At 45.1% G+C, this 25,879-nt stretch overlaps 1 protein-coding gene across 1 annotated transcript in view; it reads right to left on the reverse strand.

Annotated features, from left to right (window-relative positions):
• LOC142014326 (trifunctional purine biosynthetic protein adenosine-3-like) overlaps positions 1 to 25,879 on the reverse strand; it is a 55,965-nt gene that overhangs the window by 24,160 nt on the left and 5,926 nt on the right. The window contains exons 5-15 of the mRNA XM_074996740.1: positions 23,022 to 23,117; positions 21,186 to 21,360; positions 18,945 to 19,056; positions 13,237 to 13,305; positions 12,654 to 12,779; positions 10,872 to 10,959; positions 9,427 to 9,512; positions 8,137 to 8,305; positions 5,703 to 5,934; positions 5,494 to 5,582; positions 4,431 to 4,582 (exon numbers count right to left, since the gene is read on the reverse strand). Coding sequence (XP_074852841.1) covers positions 4,431 to 4,582; positions 5,494 to 5,582; positions 5,703 to 5,934; positions 8,137 to 8,305; positions 9,427 to 9,512; positions 10,872 to 10,959; positions 12,654 to 12,779; positions 13,237 to 13,305; positions 18,945 to 19,056; positions 21,186 to 21,360; positions 23,022 to 23,117 — 1,394 coding nt within the window. The remainder of the gene's footprint in view (positions 1 to 4,430; positions 4,583 to 5,493; positions 5,583 to 5,702; positions 5,935 to 8,136; positions 8,306 to 9,426; positions 9,513 to 10,871; positions 10,960 to 12,653; positions 12,780 to 13,236; positions 13,306 to 18,944; positions 19,057 to 21,185; positions 21,361 to 23,021; positions 23,118 to 25,879) is intronic.

The raw sequence follows: 25,879 nt of genomic DNA on the forward strand, positions 1-25,879 counted from the left end.
GAGCGAACGCATCCGCATTCTGCCTCTTGCTCCCCATTACCTGGAGCACCTCCTCCTCGCCCCACAGACCCAGCAGGTCCCGGATCTCAGCCCCCGTCCATGAGGGGCCCCGCTGCCTCTTCCCCCACTGGCTGGCAGGCTGGGAGCCCTGGGTCCCCTTGGGGGGGTGCCCTGTGGGCGCTTGGGGGGCTGGCTAGATGCCATGGGTGCTGGGTGTTGGGCTGGGGCTGGTGAGGACGTGCAGGCTGGGCACATGGCAGTGCTGCTGCCTGCACGCGCTCTCAGCTTCCTGCACAGGAAGGCAGGGTGCGGGAAGCTTTAAGGGCTGCTGCACGCGGTGACCGTAGAACTCAGGGGCTGGAGAGAGCATCTCTCAACCCCTCAGCTGATGGCCGCCATGGAGGACCCCGCTATTTCGATGTTGCGGGACGCGGATAGTCTACACGTGCCCTACTTCGACGTTCAATGTTGAAGTAGGGCGCTATTCCCATCTCCTGATGAGGATAGTGACTTCGATGTCTCACTGCCTGACGTCGATTTCAACTTCGAAATAGCACTCGGCACGTGTAGATGCGGCGGGTGCTATTTCGAAGTTGGCACAGCTACTTCAAAATAGCCAACTAGGGTAGACGCGGCTATAGAGTTTCTTTGGGACAATTTTCACTCTGCTGATGATCAAGGAGTGATCAGTGTTGTGATCTGTGCTGTGGTATGAGCGCGTAAATTTGATGGCATTGAGATGTTTCCTGCGTACCAGTACAAGGTCAAGTTGATGCCAGTGACTGGATCTGGTGTGGCACCATGAAGCCTTGTGACAGTCTTTCACAAAGAAAGTATTAGTGATGCAGAGTTGATTCTCAGAGCTGAATTCATGCAGACTGACCATTTTAGTTCATCTTCCTAATATTGTGATGACCAAGGCAAATGGGCTAGTACTGATGGTCACATCCAACTCTTGCATTGAAGTCGCCAAGGATGTACAGTTGTTCGACAGTTGGAAAGGAGTCTATAACTTTCTGAAGATTATAATAAAAGCAACACTTGTTTTCGGGGCACGATGCCAACGTGGGTGCATAAGCACTGGGGATGTTCACATATCCCGACTTGGTGCAGAGCTTCAAGGATATAATGCATTCTGATTCAGCTGTGGGCGTACTGATAGGTTTCAGCAGATTGTACCAAGCAGCAAATCCAACTCTGTAGAGACAGTGTTTCTCCGAACTCAAGCCCTTCCAGAAGAAAATGTAGTTGGTTTCTTTCATTGACCCAGCACCTGCCAGCCAGGTTTCCTGGAGAGCAGCGATGTCAATGCTCCGTTTGTGTAGCTGTTGATCTATGACTGCTGTTTTGCATCTTGAGTCTGTGTTTATAAGGCCATAGGCAGATTCAAGTCCCGGACACATGGTCCGCACATTCCAGCTACCGAGCTGGAGGCAAGTTAATTTATTATTTCATTTTTTGGCGGGTACCTCGTTTACATCTACTTTTCAACCCAATGAGGAAGGCTGATGTGGCAGGTCAGCACCCTATTGAGCAGAGACTCCCCAGCTTGAGGCGGGTGGTAGCTGACCAGTGGAGCATGTTGACTCCTCCCACCGATGAAAATGATCCATGGTGTCCTCCTCTTTGCCAACTGAGGAGGGCTTATAACCCATAATTGCCACTTTCTGTGTTGTTTCCATGCTATCAGCAAGGATGAAGTGTCCTCTCCATTTGGCTCTCTTTTACATGCTGCATTGCCAGGGCTAGTGTTTGGAGCAAGTGTGTTGCCCAAGCAGTACTAGCTCTCTCTTCGTCACCCCAGTGAATCCAAAGGAAAGACAGAAGTCAGTGCATTTGGAACCCAAGTGACTGCAAGGAGATTCCAGAAGGTTGGACGAATCCTCCCTGCTAACTGCCTTAGGGTCTCTACTCCGGATTTTCTGTCTGGATTTATTCCCACAGCCTTTGGATCTCCTGAACCTACCCACAAGGCAGTGGGAAATTTTCTGACAGGGTTGTCTTCCCTGGGGTGATGTAAGGAGTCAGGCTCCCTTGGATGCTGGTGACCAAATCATGGTTCATATGCCATTTGGATTATCCAGAATAATCCAGGGACCCAAGTATCCCAGACCCTCATCTCATGCAGAATGAGGGGGCAGGAGCCTTATCTGATGGCAGGCTACATTTGCCATGCCACAACATTGTCATTGGGCACTTGTGATTTTTAGCTCGGACACTGAATGCCAAGCAGAGCCCCATCACACCCTGGTAATGTTGCCTCTGCTGGTCCACTGCTGCGTATTTGCACGACAAAGCACACTTATTTTGCAGCAAACCTCTGAAGACAGACCCCCATCTGGAGATGCCCTGGGTAGCATGCAGCTCTGCTCCCCCATGTTTACCAGGGACCTAGAGTGTCCATCAATGTCTCTATAAAATTAATCCATCAAACATGGTTTTGTGTTCTGTATTTACTTAGTCCATTGCCTTCATTTAATAAGATAGCAAACCTTGAAGAGCATCATTAAGTAACTTTCTTCTACTTTATTAGGTATAAAGGGGATTAGATTGCCTCCTTCTAGTAATATTTCACTGACCCGCTCTGATAAAGAAGCCTCATTTCATTGTTATTAATGACTACGTGGCTCTGTACCATTGCAATGAAAGATCTTGCAAAGTCACTCTGTTGACTAATATACACTGGCTATATAACATTAATAATATATACTTCCTGCGCTGTGGGTATATTAGCATGCATTAAGTACCAATAACATTAGGCTAGATCACTACTTAAACTGGCCTGTCCCACAGCATCTTGCATTTGCTGAACTAAGCTCTCAGAATTAAAGTATCTTGACTAAGTTTCCAATATCTTCGTACAATACCCAGAAGGATAGTATCCAAAATGATGACAAGGTAAGAACAGGACAAGTTAGGAAACTAGAACAGACAGTTTGATTTTAGTAATGTGTAAAGAAATGTGTAACTTATAAAACCATATAAATAATACAAGCTGAAATGTGTAACTTGGGGAGCACGCTTTTTGGAAAGATAAACATAACATCCCCTAAATGGGACTGCTCTTCAGAAACTGGTATCGTAAAGAACCTTTTCCTTTTATCGTATTAATAAACCTGACTAACCTCTGTTATTTGATTCTCAGTGTATTTCATAATAAAATAATGATCCAAGCAATTGAAATAATTTATCAACACACACACAATGAACTCCTGTTCTCCAAGAAAGATTTTTTTACATTTTATTAAGATTACACTGGTTGCATCCCTTCATCTCTGCTTCCCATAACATTTGTCACTGACAGCTTCTCTAAAGTAGAGAAATTTGCCCTGGTGTAACTACAAATGGGTTTGTTTAGCTATGGCAGTGCAGTTTCACTGGTGCCAATCATTAATGCAAACACAGTGCACTGATGCAAATCAGGCTTTGCAACAACACAACTTACCCTGGTAACCTATGGCTGCACTGGATGAAACAAACCAAGAAAAATGTCTGGGCAGGGTCGAATGTTAGGTCCTGTCTAAGCTGGAGAGTTGCACTGATGTCATTACACTGCTGTATCTATACCAGTGCAAAAGATTTCAGTACTGAAAGAATGAGAGGAAACATAAGTAAAGAGACTCATTGCCTTCAGTGGGTCCTATATCATGTTTACAAGCAAAATCTGGTCTTAGTTTGCAAATCCAGTGGGGACTGGGAGAACTATGGCCTTAAGTCATTCAGCATTTTGTTATATTCTAACCATCCTTCTGGGTTCCGCTGGCAAACAGCGCTGATGGACATCAACGAACTCTTATCAACTGAGGAAGATTGGGTAAGGAACGTAAGGAAATGTAAAGACAGAGTTGGGGACAGTCCTCTGCTGATGTGGTGGGGCATAGGAAGTGGGACTTGAGGTTTCCCCAATCAGTTTTTTGTAACAGCAAACATTCAAGAGACAAAATATTATTATTGCTGTTTAGAACCTCCAACACACTTTGCAGTGTTGAGGCTGTAGGAAGACAGGTGGTGGTGGGTGTAAGACATCTGTTACCAGGGTCATTTGACTGGACTTGTAGATTCCATATATGCAGCAATTAAATACCCAGTGTGGTCCCTATTCTACTAACTTGGGCTCAGAAGATTTGGGTTGCACAGATGTGAATTTACTATGGGGACATCGGGGCTCCACCCAGAGTCAAAGCTCTTGGACCTGGTGAGGATCCCAGACTTTGGGATCCAGCCTGCGTCCAAATATCTGCACGGCAACTGTTAGCCCCACAACGAGCCCATGTCAGGTGACCCAGGCCAGCTATGAGTCTTTTATTCCAGGATAGAAATACCTCCAGTGTTTTCATAATGCTCAGACTTGTATGCAGTACTGCTTATTATTCTATTCTTAAAATACTCAGCAATAACATCAGCTCAGGCATGGGCATCCCATTGGTTACCTGCAGTTTAGTTCCAATGCCTTTCGTTTGTGCTACCAAGATAGAATCAGCAAAACCAGTTGCTTTCAAGTCAAAGAGATCAGTAGAGCTTCCCAGCTCTGCATGGCTGCCTGCCAAGTACGATAAGTGTTGAGGACAACTTTTCAGTAATTCTAAGGAAAGAAAAAAGTATTACTAGTGAAAATCTTTAGAACTTAGACAGCTTTAACATGAGTGAAGCACAACCTGAAGCTGCTCTGTGGTGTCTTCCTCCTGCCATCCCCCAGCCACGTGATTGTCAGCCTGACAGCTGCACCATGGGAGGAAGGCAAGGAGCAAGCTTTTAGCTTGCATAGCTGCCTGCAGCTGTGAGCAGCTAGGCAATCTAAAAGCCTTCTAATTGTCTTCTCTCAGCAGCATGGCTGTCAGGCTGACAACCGCGCCACCGGAGGAAGGCAGGGAGATGCAGCCCTGGTGGGCTGTTCAGTTTCCCACTTCCACAAGTGGAGGAGAACTGGGAACCAAGCAGCAGCTTGTTTCCCAGCTGCCCTGCGCTGACAGAACTGGGAAATTGACCATCCATTGACCATCCTCCTCAAGCCGTAGGGAGACAGTAACCAGGCTGCCCCCTAGTTCCTGTCTCCCTGACACTCTGGGAGCCAGGAAACTGACCAGCCCTAGTGGGCTGGTCAGTTTCCCAGCTCCTGCAAGCTCAGGGGAGCTGGGAACCAGGCTGCAGCCTGGTTCCCTCTCCCCAGCAACCTGCATGAAAATCTGAGTTACGTGTGGGTTGCAAAAACGCAACCCCCGCATAACTCGAGGGTTTACTGTATCTTAAAAAACTGATGGTCTAACAGTTCACTTCCCAGCAAGCTCTCATCCCACAAGTAGAAGACAGAAGAAAATAACAATTCTTTGGTAAAGGCAACTTAAGCCCTGGTTCAATCATGCACAAGTGCTATTGCCTCATTCGTGACACCAACGCCAGATGTTTGACATGAGTAGAAAGGTCAGTCTGCTCATTTCTTGGAAAGAATTCAGGTGTCATTCAAAACAGAAGTTTGCAGAACTGTTCTAACCTTACCTGATATATGAGCACTTGCAGATGGCGGTTGAGTTTGATAAGCACTGCTGGTTATAGTGTCTGTAGTTATGTCATGATATATCAGGCCTCTGAAATGGGGAAAAAAGGGGCACATTTGTGGTTATAAACTGTTGCTCATCACAGAATCAGAACAGGAATGGTATGAATTAGGCAAGCACCTATTTCTTCTAGTGCCCTTGTTTACATACACAGACTGTTGGAAGGAAACTGCAGCCTGATAACCGATGTCCTTTCTGTAAACAGCCCCTTTGAATCGTATGGCTGCTACTCCTTTGTTGGCTTCTTCCAGTGCTGACATCAGATCCTTCTTGACAGCTGTTACGACAAGGACTCTGCCACCATCAGTTACCACTTTATCACCCTGCATTTCTGTGCCAGCATGGAACACTTCTAGTCCTAGCTCTCTCGCTTGAAGAAGTCCTATGAAAGGAAGCAAAAATGTCTCATTTTAAATCAAATGTAATGTTGGTTACTGTGCCGGAGGCTGAAGTTCTTTTTTACCTCATAGCAGTACAGCATAGGCCATACCCTTACATGCTTCTTTACACTTGTTATTAGACTGAAAACACCACTTCCAGGGTGAGAGGGCAGCTCACATTACATGCCCATTTTATCCCTGTGAGTCTGTCCTCCAGGGCAACAGTTCACGGAATAAGGGAGATGCATTAGGACATCTAAACAACTCATCTGCCCCAGCAAGATGTTTTCAACACTATGTTTTTGGAGAATTTGTCCAGTCTACTTTTAAATGACTCTAGAGACAAGGCTTCCCCTGGGATACCATTCCACACCGTAGAAGAACCCACTGTTTGGCATATTTTCTTTATATTACTCTTGCATTTTAATTTTCATCCTGTTACAAATAGCAGCACTAGTTAGACCACCTCAAACCGTTCCTCACCTTCCCTGGACTCTGTGCCCTTCAAATTCTTATTGATGGTTGTCTCCTCAGCTCTATTCATTGTTTATGCAAGTTAAAAACCATTGGTTCTTTTTAGTATCTGCTAGATAGATGAGGGTTGTTTGGGTTTTTTGAGTGCAGGGAGAGGATCTGGGGGCTTTACTACTGAGATTATTTTTGTGGGGGGAGATTTGCTGCTGTCCCCATTAGACAGAAAAATCTAACACAGCAATCCCCAATTTCATAATAGACTAGGAACTGCTTTAACTGGGGGGAGGGGGAATAAAACCCCCACTTGCTACAGATATAAAGTGTCACATTGCTATGCAGGCTGTACCACTCTGAAGGTCAGAGCTGAACTACAGTTGGCTGTGCTTCCTGACTCTAATTTCCCCATACCTAACATTTTAAATATATAGCACAATTTATTCTGGTGTATGTTTTTCAGACATCAGAGCTGAGTACAGTAAATAATTTTTCTGTTTGGTGGCTGAACCACAATATATCTGAAAGATAAGAACAAAAGGCTAGCTTCAAACCAAAATTAAAAACAAAACAAAAATTGTATGTGCTAATTAAACTTATTAGGCCACAACAGAAAAAACACACATGCTATGATTACACTGTGGTTTCTATTTTGGGATACATTTGTATCCCAAAATCAAAACACCGCTGCTAAACACCGTGCTTGACATAGCAGAGCTATTTTGAGCATGGTATTTCATTCCCACTATCCCCCGTCATGAGTTCAAAATAGGCCCTTATTTCAAAATAACTTAAACAAATTATGTAAGTTCTTTTGAGATATGGCTACAATGTAGCCCTAGCCATAGGGAAATCATATTTTGGTTACGATGCACAGATTCTCATTTCCTTCTGTTCCAAAGAACTGAGGACTTACGGGGGTCAAACATATGCACTTTAAGCAATAGATTACAAATCATGTGTTGAACTTAGCCAAAGATTGCTCTGACTTTACAGTTCTGGTATTTTTTATCACTACTCTTGTGTGGGTTTAGAGTTATTGCAACTGAAATATAGACTTTTCCAGACCACCATAGAAATAAGCAAAATAGAGGCATTGGCTGCACTGGAAGAAGAGGAGGAATGCAATGGCACCATTCTCCAGCTGACACAGACACAACTCCTCCAGAAATAGATGTTACCATGGGAGCTTTATAACACGGGCTTGTCTCAGCACTGCTCAGGCCTGCTAGCTGGTGCACAGGAAGGACTTGCAGACCACATGCAGTGTAGGAGAAGTGAACTCGGCTCCTGTTAAAAAGCTTCACAGATTCTAGTATTATACAGACCAAAGGGGTGGGGTTCAGTTTTAGCATGACATTGTCTGACGGAGACAACAGGCTCACATTATCTACAAGCCAGCAAAACTGAGCTAGTGCAAGAGAACATGTGAAAGGACGACACTCCAGTTTGTGCTCCACACTAAGTGTCTAATGAAATTCCAAGTGCTCTAGAGACCTCTTCTTATCCTTATTTCAACTCCTCGAGAGTGGTGTTTGAAACTGCTAACCCCTGTGGTACTTTGCATTGGTATGTAAACCTACCCTTGTATGACTGTCCCCTTTGCACAGGTCCAAGGAGTGATGGAGGAAGGCTCTTTTTCTCCCTGCTTCTGCCCAGGACTAGAAACAATATGACAAACTGCTAATTAAACTTACTAAGCCTCGTGCTGATCCTGAATAAAAAAAAGTAGTTACCTGTTACTTCCATGCCTTTGGCATAATCTTCTGGATACCCTTCACTTGCCATAACCACAGCCACAGCAGTATGATTTTCTGACCAAGCTGGCAGGCAGCCACGGAGCTTGCCGTCAATTGTTGCTTGAATGACTTCATAAAAGTCATTGTTAAGCAGTGGAAGAATTACCTGCAAAAGTGTGCTAAGCAGTTAACTAATTAAATCTTATTTTGCTGAACTGCTTAAATACCAAAAGACTTATTGCACTTTTCACAAATTAAAAAACTTAAATGAAGTTCAAGTTAGCGAGCAAAAACTGTGTTAAGAACAGGAGATATTTTTGCTACATTTGCAGAGCTGGATTAATTTGCAGTAATTATTCCTAGAAATCAGCTCAGGAAATTTTTTTTTCTGTTTTGTGGATAAACAAAACAAAACAAAAAAGGACTAGCTTCAAACCAACAGAAAAATATTGTGTAACAAAAGATTTTGTTTTCCCATTTATTTCTTATGAACCATCTCCAAGAGTTTTGTTTTCAAGTTTTATTCAGCTAAAACCATTCACTGAATTTTGATTTTTCAGTACGGTAAACCCCCTAAATGCATGATTTCGAATTGTTCTTAACTTGCATTAATACAAGTTAAGTGCAACTCAGTGCTGCTCTGCGGCTGTCTGCCCACACATCTCTTTCAGCTGGGGGAAGCCAGGCAGGCAGGTGCAGCAGCGCACCTTCTCCCCAGCTCCCCCAGCTTCCAGAAGATAGGCGGTGGGGAGCTGGAGCCTGGCTCCCAGCTCTCTGAGCTCCCAGGAGACTGGAAATTGACTAGCGCTGCTATGCTGGTCAGTTTCCTGGCTCCTGAGTTATGTGAAAATTCACCTTACATGGAGGTTGCCAACAAAGCAACCTCTGTGTAAGTCGGGGGTCTACGATACACCAAAATTGTATTTTTGACAAATTTACTAATCACTGAGAAAATTCCATTTAGCTCTATTAATCAACAAGCAGAATGCAACAATCACTTGTAGAAATCAAGTTTGAAATTACATCCGGGCTCCTTTACTACACAGAAAACTGACAATAACTTCAGTTGCAAACTATATCCTTTGCAATTTCAAAGCAGATAAATGCTAACAAGCAAATTTCTAATCATTACTGCTACACTCTCTAAGAGGTTCTTTTGGAAATTTCCATGTTTGTGGTCGATATGATATGCAACCTGTTAAATTATGAAAATTATATTTCCAGCAAGTTATTAAATTCTGTATTAGAACATGGAGCATATTTTGATATCCAGCATCTCTTACTCACTTGGCACTGTGGGTCACCAAAGTGGCAGCTGACGTTTAAAATTTTCACATCATCTTTGATACACATTAATCCTATTTGAAGCACACCTGAACAAACACAAAACAACAGAAGCTAGATCAAAGCAGTTTTCCAACTTTCTTTAAAATCAGTAAACTGAAATATGGGATAAATGTATGTAAAGTCTGGGGAATCTGCACCATGAGTTCTGCAAAGTGTTTGTATTCTGTAGCTATCCTTTCTGAATCCCAATAAAGTTCAGCAAACTGCATAGATTGCTGAAGACAATAGTGAAGGACAGAGCTGGTGGCATGGGTCCAGACATGCTGGACAGCCTGGGGAGAGCCCGGCAGCAGTGGTGTGGTGTTGGGACCCATGGGCTGGGTCTCCCTCGCCACAAGAAGCTTCTTTCAAAAAACGAAAACCAGTGTAGATACTGCTCATTTGAAAGTAAGCTCCATCTTCAAAAGTATCCTTTTTCCCTTTTTTATGGGAAGGATTTTTTTGAAGATGGGGTTTACTTTCAAAAGAGCAGTGTCTACACTGGTTTTCTTTTTTCGAAAGAAGCTATTTTGAAATAAGAATATGCAAATGAGGTGCCAGATATGCAAAGCTGCACCTCATGTGCATTTTCAATTTCCCTCATTTGCATATCTCTTTTGAAAGAGGAATGCAAGTGTAGCCACAGCCTCAGAGTTAAGGCTCATCTGTCTGCATCTCATGTAACATATAAACATCGGGTAATCTCACCAGAACAGTTGTCAACAGATTGCATCTACATACAACTTGCTCTATCCACAGAGAACTGTCAAACTCCACTGCCCTCTGGTGCCAGAAAGCAGAATGGCAGCTCTGCAAAGAGGGCTGTCAGGCAACTAGAAGCCCTTTCTGTTGACAGAAGTGTCTACACTGCACTTTTGTCGACACTAACCTGTCCAGAGATTGTTATGCCTCAAATTTTTGAGGGATAATGCTGTAGAGAAAAATGCAGAGTTCTGTGGAGACTTTGTCGACAGAGTGCTTTAAGTGTGTAGGCTCTCCCTGAGTTATGTCGACAGAAGGCCCCTTCTATCAACAAAGCTCTCTAGTGTAGACCTTGCCTCACAGTCTGGATCAATTTCTGTTTTATAGCTCAGAAATTGATAGTCCTTCTAATTCTCTAATTATGAGGAAAAAAAGCAGTTTTGATAGAATACAGACTAACATGGCTATCTCTCTGTTACTATTAAACATATGAGGAAAAAACAAGTACAATATAACTCCTGAAACGCCATCCAGAGTACAAATGAAGGTCTCTCAAAGGAAAACATATATGCAATGCTGGGGAGATGTACAATAGCACTGGGAAATTACTGCATTCTTCTTCTATGTATATAATTTGGAGTTCAAAAGTAATTCGACATATTTACTTGACACGTCCATACTCTGTCACTCAGATGAGCACTTACCTACGTATGTTGCTCCGTCTTGTCTCATACCATCAACAATGTTTTGCAGGAAAGAGTCTTTAATTTTCTCTAGAAGAGCTTCGGGAATCTGATGAGCAATTCCAAATTGAGAGTTTAATTTTTTTATTTCATTCTCTTATTATACATTCATCTGAGTCTCTTACAAAGCACTGAACATAAGACAGAATTAAGTATACCTAGACCATCCCTGGTTGATGCATGTCTAACCTAGCCTTGAAAACCTCCAATGACAGGTATTCAACAACCTCCCTCTGTAACCTATTCCAGTTCTTAACTATCCTTACATTAGAAAGCTTTTCAGAGTATCTAGCTCAAGTCTCACTTGTTGCAGATTTTGACCATTACTTCTTATCCTGTCTCCAGTGGACAGGAACAACTGATCACAGTCCTTCTTTATAACAGCCCCTAACACAGCTGAAGACGTATCAGGTCCCCATTTCAGTAAAAAATTCAGTAATTCACTGGCTGCAATGCATGTGAATGTGAAATGGTCCTTAATAAATTAAGTTGAATCATACTTTTCGTAACTCGCGTTTTAAGAACAGCACGCACACAATGATTTGTAATGTGATACCTGTTTACTGCAGGATGTTCACAAATTTTTTAAATATTCTATTTCTTCACACTTTACAAGTGTGTTTATACCACTGTCTCCCTGACTTTTACTCCTGAACCTCTCTCTTCGAAGAACTAGAACTAATGGGAGTTATCCAAAGTTTTGAGATTACATATCGTTTGCTATTTAGGTACAAGTTATTCATTTTTGGGCTTTTGTACATTCACTACTTATCAAAAATAATCCAGAGGGGTTTTTTAGCTTTGTTTTAACTGTGCAATTATAGCATCAGAAGCCGCAAAGAAGTCCTTAAGGAACTGCAGGTTGCAGACCCCTGCTCTAGACTAATAACCCATCAAAGACTATTTGGTTTATTTGGTATGATCTATTCTTCACAAATCCATGTTGATTATTACTTATCACCCTACTATCCTGTAGCTGCTTGAAAAATTGATAATTTCTTTCAGTATCTTCCCAGTACCAAAGCTTGGCTGACTGGTCTGTAATTCCCCAGCTCTTCTTTTTTCTCTCTTTTAAAAGATGCTTGCCATTTGGCAATCTTCTAGGACATCCCCCATTACCCAGAAGTTCTTGAAATCAATGCTAATGCTTCAGCTAGCTCCTTAACGATCCTCAGTCATCAAGCACTGCTGAGTTGAGTACATCTAATGCATCTAAATATTCTTACGCTTCTTCTCCACGTTAAGGGTGTTAAGCGTCTGGTCACAAACATGCTTTGTTACAAAAATAAAAAATCTGAAATCATTAACTAAGATCATGTTTAAGATACAAGAAGCCTCCAGACACGTCAGGAATTACACAGGTCCACTTCATTGGGAGTATGTCCATTTTCAAAGTTGCTACCAGTGTGAAAGGGACAGGTTTCCTAAACTTAACAGAAAAGCCACAAGGGAGACCATTTTCCAGAACTCAGATCTGAAGTCTAAGAATGCGCAATAGGACTGGGGTTCCATATCCTTATGTAACCAAGGCACTGACTTCACAGGAGGTTCTGCCTACATAATGGTAGGAAAACTGGACCCTTATTAACAAATTCATCAATGCTTAATTGCATAATACATATAATACATTTTTATATATATATATATATATATATATATATATATATATATATATAAGATCACTCTACCTGTGGATATATATATATATATATATATATATATATATATATAAGATCACTCTACCTGTGGTGCTGGGCAATAAGCTCCCATCCCTGCAGTGTTTGGGCCCTGGTCTCCATCCATTAGCCGTTTTTGAACCTGGACTGGTGGCATGGTGGCAATAGTGACACCATCAGTGAAGCACAAGCACTACAAAGAAATAAAACCAGCACAGAATGTACTCAAATGGTTCTGGTCTACATTAACTGACTCAGAAGGCCGTAGATATAGCCTGTCATTAGTATTTAATGTTCAAAACTAGAAAAAAATTGGTCAAATGTGTCCTGTTGTAACTCCAGTGACTATAAAGGAGTAACCTGTCTAAATTATTTATTTACACATTTACAGAGATTTCTGGAGACAATGGATTTGACTGGTGAGGGACTTATATAAAATTTCCATTCTACCGTCTTATCAGTGGTGAGTACATTAAAGTCCTATTCCAGCAAGCCCACTTGAGTTTACTGGGGATATTTAACAGTTAACCAGTAAGCATGAGACCTACTGGTATTCTTATCAGTGAACTGGCCGTAGACAAAAAGCGTAACAGCAATACAAGAGCACAAAAGGATCTGTGACCAAACTATTGTGCCAAAACCAAACATACATATAATTCTTCTCCTTTCAGAAGTTCTTCAATGACAACCGTCTCTCCAGCCTCTTCAAATGCTTTATCCTGCATTAAAAATATTCTTTAGTTATTAGCTGTAACACCCATCAATTAGCTCAAGGATGGGCACTAAACATTTTTGATGGGGGGCCATGCCTACAATTTAGTAAGTGGTCAAGAGCCACCCTCCTCCATAATATTAATGGAGGAGGTGCCTTGTCTGGGATGGTGGCTGGATGCAGAAGGGAGCTTGGGGCAGGGAACTAGTATGCAGGTGGAACTGTGGGGTCTGGGAGGGACTATGGGTGAAAGAGAGGGTTGTGACCTGGGGCAGGGGATTTGGGTGCGGGGTCTGAGAAGGAATATGGGTGCAGAAGTTGGGATGCAGAGAATTTGGGTCACGTGGGGCAAGAGAGCAGGAGGAGGAGCAGAAAGTTGGGGTGATGAGGGGCAGGGGTGCCAGGCGCAGGCTTTGACCAGGAGGCACTTACATAAGCATCTGTAGGCCAGCAGCCCAGGTCCCTGCCTGCCCTAAGCCCCCATCAACCTCTCAGAGCAGCTGGCTGAAAGGCCATGTGCTTCTCCAAGCACTGCAAACATTGGTGGAGCAGGGTACTTCGTGAGCTGCCCCAGTGCATAGCCCAGAGCATGCTAATTGGATGGTTTCTGGCCAATGGGAGCTGCAAGACTGTTTTGGAGATGGGGGCAGCATGCAAAGTGTCTCACGGCAATCCTCAGAGTAGCACATGACCCTTGCAACTGGCAGCTCTGACCAGGGTGCATGCCCGAAGCTCCTGCTGGCCTGCAAGCTGGATCCAGCCCATGGGCCATATTTGGCCCACACCTGAGTTAGATCATATCTTCTCCTTAAAAAAAAAAGGAGCAGCGAACAGGGGCAGCAGCTAACAGGGAAGGGAGTTTGCCTCTGGGCAAAGTGTCCTAGAGGAGCTTGGGTATGGTGTTCCACCTGTGCCCTGCAAGGCAGCACTACCAGGAAAAGGAGTCTCTGAAGAGAAGAGCCTGAAAAGTGATGGGGGAAGGTGGACCTGGGGGCACTGAGAGCAGCTGGCGGGAGAGGGGCCAGTGCAGTGAGGAGGGCGGACATGGGAGCAGATGGGGGTAGTGGGTTGGGGAGGGTCCTATGGTGATGGTAGCTGGGGAGAGGGGCAGTGAAAGGTGTGGAGGAGGGTCCTGGGGATATGAGGTCATTGCTCCACAGGGAGCTATGGTGACTTGCGGTGACAGAGGGATGAAGTAGCGGGATCCTTAACCACATTCTCCACACCCCACTGCCTTGTGGGTTATCCTGGGAAGGAGAAAGGCTAAGGGAGTAAACCCTGACAGAAAATCTGGAGTGGAGTCTGAAGGCAGTTCGGTGTCAACTTCTGGCACTGTCCCGGCAACTCCTGCAGCTGAGCTGGTACCAGACGTGGAGGTTATCCTCTCCTTTGGACTACGTCAGTAAAGCCGAGAGAGGGACACTGGTGTCTGGGCAGCCCAGAGTCTCCATAATAAGTGCCCAGGCTCGCGCCCGGAGAGGTACTCCGGCATCGCTGAACAGCACTGCATCAACACGGGAGGCAACAGATACCGCTTATAAGCTCTTGCTCGATTGGCGTAGAGAACGAGCGCCAGGGGTTGCCTTCGACGGTGGGAGAGATCCTTGCATCTCACTGGACAGTCACCGCCCGCCTCAAGCTGGGCAGCCCCCAGCCAACAGGGTACTGTCCCGCCACAGTTCACCTGCCTCGCTGGGTGCGTGAGGCTTAAGGTTCCTGAACCTGACAAGTGACTGAAATTTGGGCACCAGGCAAACCAATAAGAAAATCAACAAGAAACGAGAAACATCAACAATTTAAGCTTGCTTGCTGGAATGTGCGGACCATGCTGACCGGCTTGACTGAAGATCTTCAGGCCATCAGTGATACCCGCAACACCGCTGTCATCAACGAGGAACTGAAGAGGCTCAGAGTTGATATCGCTGCACTGCAAGAGACGTGACTCGCCGATTCGGGATCTCTAAAGGAAAAGGACTATACCTTTTTCTGGCAGGGTAAAGCCCAAGAAGAACCCAGAGAGCATGGTGTTGGCTTTGCTGTCAGAAACACCCTTCTACAAATGGTTGATTTAGTCATGGGCAGATCAGAAAGACTTCTTCGGATCACGCTTCAAACTTGCGCTGGTCCCGTCCACCTGATCAGCGCTTATGCTCCAACCCTGTACGCCACACCAGAAGTAAAAGACAAGTTCTATGACATGCATAGTGCTGCTGTAGCGCAAATACCTGCTCGTGAACAACTGTACATCTTGGATGACTTCAATGCAAGAGTTGGAGCTGATTGGGCCTCATGGCCTTCCTGCTTAGGACACTTCGGTGTGGGAAAAATGAATGACAATTGACAGCGTCTTCTTGAACTGTGCACGTACCACAATCAGTGCATCACAAACACATTCTTCCAAACGAAGCCACAGCACAGAGTGTCGTGGAGACACCCACGCTCGAAGCACTGGCATCAACTAGATGTGGTCATCACTAGGCATAATAACCTCAAAAACATCCTTCTGACACGCAGCTATCATAGTGCTGACTGTGACACAGATCACTTGCTAGTTTGCTCCAAGCTCAAGCTGAGACCCAAGAAGCTGTACCACTCTAAACCTGCTGGAAGGCCCTGCATTGACGCCAGAAAGACAGCAAACTCGGAGAAAGCTGAAAAGTTCAGAGAGACCCTCCAGGAAAATCTGCGCAGTGGCCCTGGGGGTGCCGATGCGACATCCAAATGGCAACATCTGAGAGATACAGTTTACAACACGGCCTTGTCGGTGTTTGGAAGAAGAGCTAGAAACACGAACGACTGGTTTGAAGCTAACTCAGATGAGATGATTCCAGTCATTGAAAAGAAGTGTGCTGCACTCCTGGAGTACAAACGCTCACCGAGCCAGAGTACCCAGGAAGCACTTAGAGAGGCCAGAAGAACAGTACAGCAGACAGCCAGGTGCTGTGCCAACAACCACTGGCTCCAGCTATGCAGCAACATCCAGACCTGTGCCGACTTTGGTAATCTCAGAGGAATGTACGAGGGTATGAAGAAGGCATTAGGACCCACCCAGAACAAGATGGCACCTCTGAAATCCAAATCTGGTGAAGTCATTGCTGACAAGCCAAACAGATGGAGCGCTGGGTTGAGCACTACTCCAAGCTGTACTCACGCGAGAACGTTGTGGTTGATGCAGCCCTCGATGCCGTCGAGCTCCTACCAGTAATGGACGAACTGGATCAAGAACCGACTGTGGATGAACTGAAGAGAGCCATCGACAGCATTGCAGCAGGAAAGGCCCCTGGTCAGGATGGTATACCACCAGAGGTAATCAAATGTGCCGCGGACACACTCTTAGAACCCCTACATGAGCTACTGTGCCTGTGCTGGAAAGAGGGTGAGGTTCCACAGGATATGCGCGACACTAACATTGTAACGTTGTGTAAGAACAAAGGAGACAGAAGCGACTGCAACAACTACCGTGGAATCTCCCTCCTAAGCGTCACTGGTAAACTGTTCGCTCACGTCATCCTTGGCAGACTCCAGAAGATTGCTGAGAGGGCGTACCCCGAATCGCAGTGTGGATTCCGCGCAGAGAGGTCTACCGTTGACATGGTCTTCTCTCTAAGGCAGCTGCAGGAGAAGTGCAGGGAGCAGAGAAAGCCACTCTACATAGCCTTCATCGACCTGACCAAGGCCTTTGACTTGGTCAGCAGGGATGCTCTGTTCAAACTGCTCCACAAGATAGGCTGTCCTCCACGGTTACTCAAGATGATCCAGTCGTTCCACGAAGACATGAGAGGAACCATCCAATATGACGGCGCATTATCGGATGCTTTCAGAATCAGGAGCGGCGTCAAACAAGGATGCATGCTTGCTCCGACATTGTTTGGGATCTTCTTCGCACTCCTCCTGAAGCATGCCTTTGGATCTTCAACAGAGGGCATCTTGCTGCACACAAGATCTGATGGGAAACTGTTTAACCTTGCAAGGCTGAAAGCTAAGTCTAAGGTGCGAGAAGTCCTCATCAGAGACATGCTGTTTGCAGACGATGCTGCTGTAGTGTCTCACACAGAAGACCAGCTTCAAAAACTGCTGGATTGGTTCTCCAAAGCGTGCAAGGACTTTGGGCTTACCATCAGCCTAAAGAAGACAAACGTACTCGGTCAGGATGTTGCTGAATCCCCATCAATCAGCATTGACAACTATACGTTAGAGGTCGTCAACGAGTTCGTTCACCTCAGATCCACCATCACTGACACCCTGTCGTTGGACACTGAGCTAAATAGGAGGATTGGAAAAGCAGCCACAACTCTGTCCAGACTCATCAAGAGAGTGTGGAATAACAACAAGCTGTACACTCACACCAAAAGGCAAGTCTACAGAGCCTGCATCCTCAGCACCCTCCTTTATGGCAGCGAGACTTGGACCCTGTATGCCCGCCAGGAAAAGAGGCTGAACGTCTTCCACTTGCACTGCCTCAGGCGCATCCTTGGAATATCATGGAAGGACAGAGTGACCAACACCGCCGTCCTCGAGCAAGCTGGAATCCCAACCATGCACACCCTCCTCAGGCAGCGTCGACTCCGCTGGCTTGACCACGTCCACAGGATGAATGATGGAAGGATTCCAAAAGACATCCTGTATGGTGAGCTAACCTCTGGCAAAAGACCTCCCGGACGCCCCCAGTTAAGCTACAAAGATGTCTGCAATAGAGACCTCAGAGAGGTAGACATCGAGCTGGACAACTGGGAAGATATAGCAGATGACCGCAGCAGATGGAGGCAGGCGTTACACAAGGGCCTTCAGAAGGGCGAGATGAAGATCAGACAGCTAGCAGAGGAGAAGCGAGCGCACAAAAAGCACAATAAGGACTTGCCAGACACCCACTACATCTGCAAGAGATGCAGCAAGAACTGTCACTCTCGTGTGGGTCTTCATAGTCACAATAGACGCTGTAAATGAAGTCCTCAATTGAAACTTTAAAGGGCGCAATCCATAGTCTATGCAGACTGAAGGATGCCTACTTCTGCTTAAAAAAGAAAAACACCACAAACAGAAAGAATGCATATGAAAAGAGCCAGATTATTTTAATCCTGGGACTATGGACAGAGACCACCAAAGAAATGAAAGCTCCTTAAAAGAGAGAGGGGCCACAGAACCCAGAATTTAACAGATTACATAAGGTACACAAAACAGCACAGAGGTTCACAACCACAAAAAGAAGGGCCTAGAGGGAGAAACCAAGCAGAGAACCTGGGAAATATGCCTTGCCTTGAGAAAGAGTCAAAGAAATCAGTAGATGCTGCCCAGAGAAATTTTGCCCAGGTATGTGCATGGACAAGGCTTAGGCAAATCTCCCACACTCATAGAAACTGACAACTTGTGTGACTAAAGCCTTTGTTTTACCCATAGGACAGGAACAGTGCAGACAGCTGAGTAAGCTTCCCAGTACACCAGCCATGAGCTGGATGGACCTCCGTAGATTAGGAAAACAGTTCAGTTTCAAAGTCCATTTAGCACTCAGGCCAACAAAGAGGTGGGTTTCTGTGATAAAAACACTTGTCTAGTTGGGCTAGAGAATGAGTGAGATCCCAAAACTCACTTCTTCAAGGCCATTGGTTATCCAGGATCAGAATCACAATATTCAAATAAAGGGCAGCCTACCTGCAAAATCTCTTGCACAGCTCCGCAGGCTTCCTCTTTGCTGGGCGCAATAATTATTTCTTTTCTAGCAGCTGGGCCACTAGCCTTTATAACCATTGCAGGAAAATCTGTGCTATAAGTGAGAGCAGGACATGTTAGAATCAGGATCAGAGATCACCCGTGCATCCTCTAAAAAGGTAAATTTTTATGATGAACACTTCTAAGATTAACCCCATTTTCTGAGGTGTCAAATTACAAGGTACCTGATTGTGCCAAATTTACAAATCATTTTCAGATAGACTTAATGTGGTCTTGTGGCCTAAGCAAAGGACTGGGAACCAGGAACTCTTGAGGTCTAGTGCTGGCTCTGACGTTGACTCACTGTGCAGCTCACAGTCATACTTAATGCTGAGTTTTGCAGGAAATCAGCTACTTTATTACATGAGAAATATGATGTATTGAACTCAACATTATAGCATTTAATCTGTGAGCACAAAATGATTATCCAGTTCTGAAGGACACTTTAACCATGTCGTGTCCATCTTTCCTTCTCGCTCAGGTACTGGATAACAAAACTAAATGGAGTATTTGAACAGATTAGTCATAACACCAGCATACAAATACACACACATTTTCTGACAGAGCCCATTTTCTTTCTCATATTTTAATCCATAGACACAAAGCCAAAAGCTTGAGTTCAACAGGAGCAGGAACAAGCATATAAAGCTCATTCTCCAGTGCGTGACATGCCTCTTTGGGATTGCTTTTTTTCTTGGTCTTATAGGTTCTCTTACTGTTTACATATTGAAGTACCTTTGCATAACTATAATAGAAAACAGTGTAATAGAATTTATTTGGGTAAAATCAGTAAGAAGAAAGATTTACAAAAAAACAAACTATGTTCTCATTCATACTAACTTACTTACAACTTTACATAGGAGAAAACCCCCTTTTTAGAGCCAGTGTTTGGCTGTAAAACAGAACAGTTGTACTGCAGTAGTCCTTTTCTGCGGTCAGTTGCACAATGGTAATGGAGAATCAATACTCAAGGCCAAATAAGGAACCCTTATTCACAGTGGTGCCTCCCTTCTCTAAAGAAGCCTACTGACCTCAATGGGACTACTTAGAGTAGGGACAGGAAAAATAAGGTCAGAGGACCGAATCTGGCCCACCAAGCATTTGGATCCAGCACACAACCTGCCAGGATCCTCAGGCACTGGACTGTGCAGGGAACGGGAGCAGCACACAAGATCTCTCCTTCTCCCCTATCCACATAGCCACAGCAGCCAGCTGATTTGAGGGGCCTGGGGCTGCATCAGGAAGGAAACCGGCCTGAGGGTCCTGCTCGGCTGAGGGCCAAGAGCTGCCTAGATGAGCACCTCTGGTTACAGCAAGAGTACCTTACCTGCTCCTGCACCTCAACTCCTTGCCCCAGGTCATCATCCAAACCCTCTGCACCCTACCTGCACAGGGTCACAAATCCTTCCCAAACCTTCCATCCCCTTGCATATCTCCCCTCCCGCAGGCCAGAATCCACTCCTGCATCCCTACTCCCTCCTGGGCTTGCACCCTTTTTCCAGGTCAAAATCCTTCCCTGCACCCAAACACCTTGCCCCAGGTCACAACCTTCTCCTTCACCAACTCCCTCTCAGACTCCACACTGTCTCCTGTACCCCAGTTCTCTACTCTGAGCTTCCTTTTGCATCCAGCCTCTATTAAAGACCCCACATCCCCTCCATAGAAAAATGCAGCTTTTAACCACTTACCAAAATCTTTGAGTGCCCCCCCAACAAAAATTACTGCCCACCCTGACTTAGAGCAAGTGCTTACTCACATGAGTAAGAAATATGCAATAGAGCTTTTTAATGAGTAAGAATTCAACCTTCATTATGCTCCATGAACAATACTCATCTGCGACCACACACACACACATAAATTATCAGAAGAAAAATTAAATATGTTATTTTTCTCTTAGATCAGTTTTTTCCCCTTATCATGGATGGCCAACTGTTATCCTCACATAGTTTAACAGAGAAAAACCTCTATGAGTCGTGAACTGAAACTTGACTCTCTGGAAAACTGTTATTGTGGCCCTTTGTGCCATTAATTTGCCCAATGGACACACGTGACTATAAAAGGACCTTAATGACTGCTAAATGCTAATAAAGTATCAGCAAGCCAAAAAAAGGGTTCATCATAAGGTAAGACCAAATATACAGATACCTGAAAATATAGCAAAGCCTCAGGTGATAAATGGTTTACCTGGTAATAAAACTACAAGCTTCGTTAGGATTAGCAAACATTTTCCATCTTGCGGTTGGGATCCTATGACGATCCAGAAAGGCTTTGGCAAAACTTGTATTGGTCTCTATCTGAGCTGCCTTGGCTGAGGGACCAAAACATCTCACTCCAGCTGAGATCAAGTCATCCACAATTCCTAGTAATTGAAAACTGCCATAACATAAATGCACTCAAATATTCAACAGTCCACATAAGATGACCTTTTTTATTCTATAAGAAAGCAGTTTTTAACTTGTGGGTCACAGATCCCTGGGATCTGTCGACTATGCCTAAGATTTTCAAAGGGGCCCTGGCCACCATTCAAAATTTTTCAGAGGTCTACAAATGAAAATGTTTGAATTCCACTCTTTCAAAGTGGGTGAGGTGACCTCTTTTATTAGATCACCTTCTGTTGGTGAGTGAGAGAAGCTTTCAAGCTTATGCAGAGCTCTTCTGTAAGTGCGAGAAATGTGTCACAAGTAAATACAAGGTGGAACAGACTCTTTAGCATAAGTAGTTAATACACATTCTAAGAGACTATTTAGGGTGAAGTAGCTTATTAACAACTTCCCAGTCATACAAAAAGAATAGGCGAGTTACTGGGTTATACATTGTTTTAATAAATCACAAAAACAGTGTTGTTATTAAGACTGTGATTTTTAGTGACTCACAAAGTTAAATTCCCAGGCTGATCCTCTGAAGGTATTGTGGAGGTTTCCTTTCAGGATGAGGACTGAGACGTCAGAAATCGAGTGACTGCTTTGGAAAAGCATTCACCCACAACTGATAGTGTTTTTGGCTTTTATCATTTTTCTGTGTGAGTTCAAGAACATAGTAATTGTCTGGTTTCACCCACACAGTTGTTACTGTTGTACTCCACTTGGTGAGCAGAGTTGAGGCTCAGGGGCTTACCCCACTGCACCCTCTGCTCCAGCCAGGCAGTGGTGTCAGGGCTCAAGAGCTTACCATGCTCCACCTGGGGAGCAAGAATTGCAGGGCTAGAACCCAGACTGGGATGCTGCTCCCGGACCAGAGTGCCAGGCAGGCAGATGGAACAGGTCAAGCTCCTGCATGCAGACCTCCTCTCCAGGTACATACCCAGAGTGCCCATTTCCTCCCAGGTCAGTTTGAGGAGTGGGGACAGCCCCATCCCTCCTGTCTCCCTCCCCTGACAACTGCCCACCCACCCGACCAGAGCGCCCACTCAAGTGTCCCTTTCTGGCTACGCCACTGATTTATAAAGAGGCACAAATTAATTAGCGGAGGCTAGGTCCACCAAGGGCTATTAGCCAGCATAGGCAGGGATGGGGCCCCTAGCCTCTGTTTGCCAAGGGTAGGGAATGGGCAACAGTGGACAGCTAGATTACTTTGTGTCTACCTGCTCTGCTCATTCCCTCTGAGGCATCTATCATTGGCCCTTCTTGGAAGACAGGCTACTGGGCTAAACGGACCTGTGGCTACTCTTACGTTCTTTAATACCCCCCAAAGTGCCATCCAAGCAGCCTACTACGGCCTTTGCTACAGTGAACAGTTTAATGCTCAAAATGTTATTTTACAGATGGATGGTTACCTGTTTTTTCATTTGGTTCAAGAGACCTTTAATCTTATTTTACAAAACCTTGCAGTGAGACCATCCAGTAACTGCACATTTCCCACATGACATCTAACATGTATACCTAGAGAAAAACCTAGAATGTTCTTACACTTCAGTTAAAATAAAGTAGACTAAAGCTTAAAACACCAATGTGATTATCTTCCTTTTAAAATAAATTCAAGACACTTGACTTTTTCTAATAAGAAAATTTATTCTGACATTACCAGCTCCCAGGAGTGTCTCTGATTCAACTACCACAAGTCCAATGTTATGATCTTTGCAGAACTGGGCAAGGATGGTATGATTGCTGACTAACACGGCTGAAAAAGATAAAGATACATAATTAAGTTACAAGTGTAAAGCTTGTACACTGGACCAAAGACAAAGGGTGTTATGACTCCACACACCTCCCTCACTGTGCCAATAAAGTGTTGAAATAGGCCCTTATAGGCAAAAGAAGAACTGAACAACCGTCCTAAAGGATGCTGAGCTCTTATGGACATTATCAAACTGAAAAAGAGTAAGTGAAAATAGAATCCAGAATAACTGAAGGTAATGCACCATATCCAATTAATATGATCACTGAATATTGATTACACTATGTTTATTCTAGGTAGCCCAAGGAAACATTTTAAAAACATGTTTATACAAATAGATGAGCACATTTAAAAAAAAAAAGAGTCAGAGTTGTATACAGTGCATAATAAATTTAAAGGGACAGATCAAAGCTTTGTTCAGTGCCCTGAGCATGGGGTAAGATGTTGTTGTGCTACAGGTGATGAAACTAGGAATGCGGTGGGTGAAGCAGCATGCCTGTGCTTGAAGTGATTTTCATTATACAGAGGATTTACAGTTTGATTCAATGGTTTTCAGTACTCTCCACCCCACTATAAAAATTGTTCTGGTTCCCCTGAGCTGTACTGCTCCAGATGCAATCTGGGCATAGGCAGTGGGTGAATCCACAGCCTGGGGAGGCAAGACCCCTCCCAGCCACACCTATTCTGCTGGAAGCTCTACCTACCACTATGGCTGTGGCTGGCACCAGAGCTCTGGAGAGCTGGCAGGTGGCAGAGCTGCCCCCAGCCCTCGGGTTCTGGAGAGCCAACAGGCAGCACAGCTGCAGCTGGCCCCGAAGCTTCTGGGAGCCAGTGGGTGGTGAGGCTGCAGCCAGCCCAGCCCCGGTGAGCAGTGTGGCTGCACAACCTGGAGCTCTGGGGAGCCAGCAGGCGATGTGGCTGCCCAGGCCCCAGCCTGCCTTCCCCAGCCTGCCACCCAGAAGAACAGGCTTTGGGACGGAGCCCAGGAGACTCCAAGAGAACATGGGTGGTGCCAAGTGAGGTAGATTGGGAAGGCATTGCCTTACTCTGCCTATGATACGCTCGGCCCATGAGTCTGGGGAATTTCCTGTCTTCTCTGGCGAATGTACATGAGGAGCAGAGCCAAGGCACATTCCTTTCCCATCATCCTGGATGGGAGAATTAGGTACATAATTCGTGTTTTCTCCTATGCTCAGATTTTACAATGCTGCCCTTCACTTATGGCAGACTGCAAGGTCACAGTCTAGCTCAGGAATGGAGAACCTACAGCCCATGGGCTTCATCTGGCCCATGAGGCTCCCTGTCCCCTCTCTGCAGCGATGCAAACTGGTGTCCCAGCCACACAAGGGCACCAGTTCACCCTGCTGCACAGGTGATGGAGGGGGGCACCTAAGCCTCACAGCCTGGATCCAGGCAAGCTGCAGGTTGCATCCAACTCACAGGCTCTGGCCAGGGGAGGAAGTGGCTCAGGACAGCAGCACAAGGAAATTCTGTCCCTGCTCTCAATTACAGGCTCCGCTCCCCACCCCTCGCTCCCTCCGGTTGTTCTGATGGCCAGGAATTGCAGCCAATGAGAGAGGTAGGGCCTGGAGCCTGAAAGGTCAAGGTGGCACGGAGACAGCTGTGCCTCTCCACCAAGTGCACCAGGTAGGCACCCCTTTCCCCTCCTCCTCCTCCCACCCAGACCCTGCATCCTGAACCTGCTCTTACACCCTGTTTTTCACCCAGACCCCACGCCCACAACCTACACCCTACCTCCTGCACCGACTCCACACCTCCAGCCACCTGCTATACCTCCCCACCCCCTGCCTGCTCCTGCACCTGATCTCCCTCCCATCATACCTTACCTGAATACCCCCAGCCTGCACCCTGCCAGCCCCCTCCAGCATACTGAACCTCTCATTTTGGCCCCACCTCAGAGCCTAAGGGGACCCACAAAATCTACATGCCTTGAGCCAGAAGACTGAATCTGGTTCTGAGGACAAACCTTGAGCCTTGGCAACTTCTTCTGCTCCCCCACCATGGAACTGGAGTTCAAGGGGAGTGTCTCCCTTTTTATTTTCTGCTTCTCAGTTGGGGGGCCACATTTCTGAGGTTTTTTTTCTCCTTCTTAGGGCGGAGGACTTTGATGTGTTTTTTTTTTAATTGTGTGGGGGGGGGGCCCCAAATGATTTTTTGTGAGTCACTAGTCCTTGTTCTAAGAAGGTCTAGACCCTTGGTCTATAAAAGACCTCTGGTCTAGTTAATTGAAAAGAGTATTTTATATTCTGAAAACACAATACATGGATCAGCATTTTTCACATTCATTACAATTTGAAGGGTTTATTTCTAATATTTAAGTTAAAGTTTACTCCAGAAAAATAAGGCACCCCATTATTACTAACCCATCCCATTTACCAGACACATTGCAGAACTCTCACATCATCGCATGAGGTATTGCAGACTTAATCCTTACATACACGGAATTCAGAGGGAACACAACTGAGTCCGGAATAACAGGACTGATCCAGTGACTACTAAATTCAGAAGAAAGATTCTGACTGATATGAACTTTAGACACAATAGTAAGGTAAACTCTTCTCACACATACGGGCATTAAAGCACATACCCATCAGATTCAGTGACAGTGAAAGAAACCTTTTACCACTGAATAAGGTTGAACCTGAAATACATTTTGAATTTGACAGATTTATCTCCACCGTGTTACTTTTTGGACATTTGCATGTATTCTTGTGACTCCTAAGTTGTACCCCTTGAGATCCAGT

The sequence above is a fragment of the Carettochelys insculpta genome, chromosome 1, assembly GCF_033958435.1.
Source record: "Carettochelys insculpta isolate YL-2023 chromosome 1, ASM3395843v1, whole genome shotgun sequence".
Classification (NCBI taxonomy): domain Eukaryota; kingdom Metazoa; phylum Chordata; order Testudines; family Carettochelyidae; genus Carettochelys; species Carettochelys insculpta.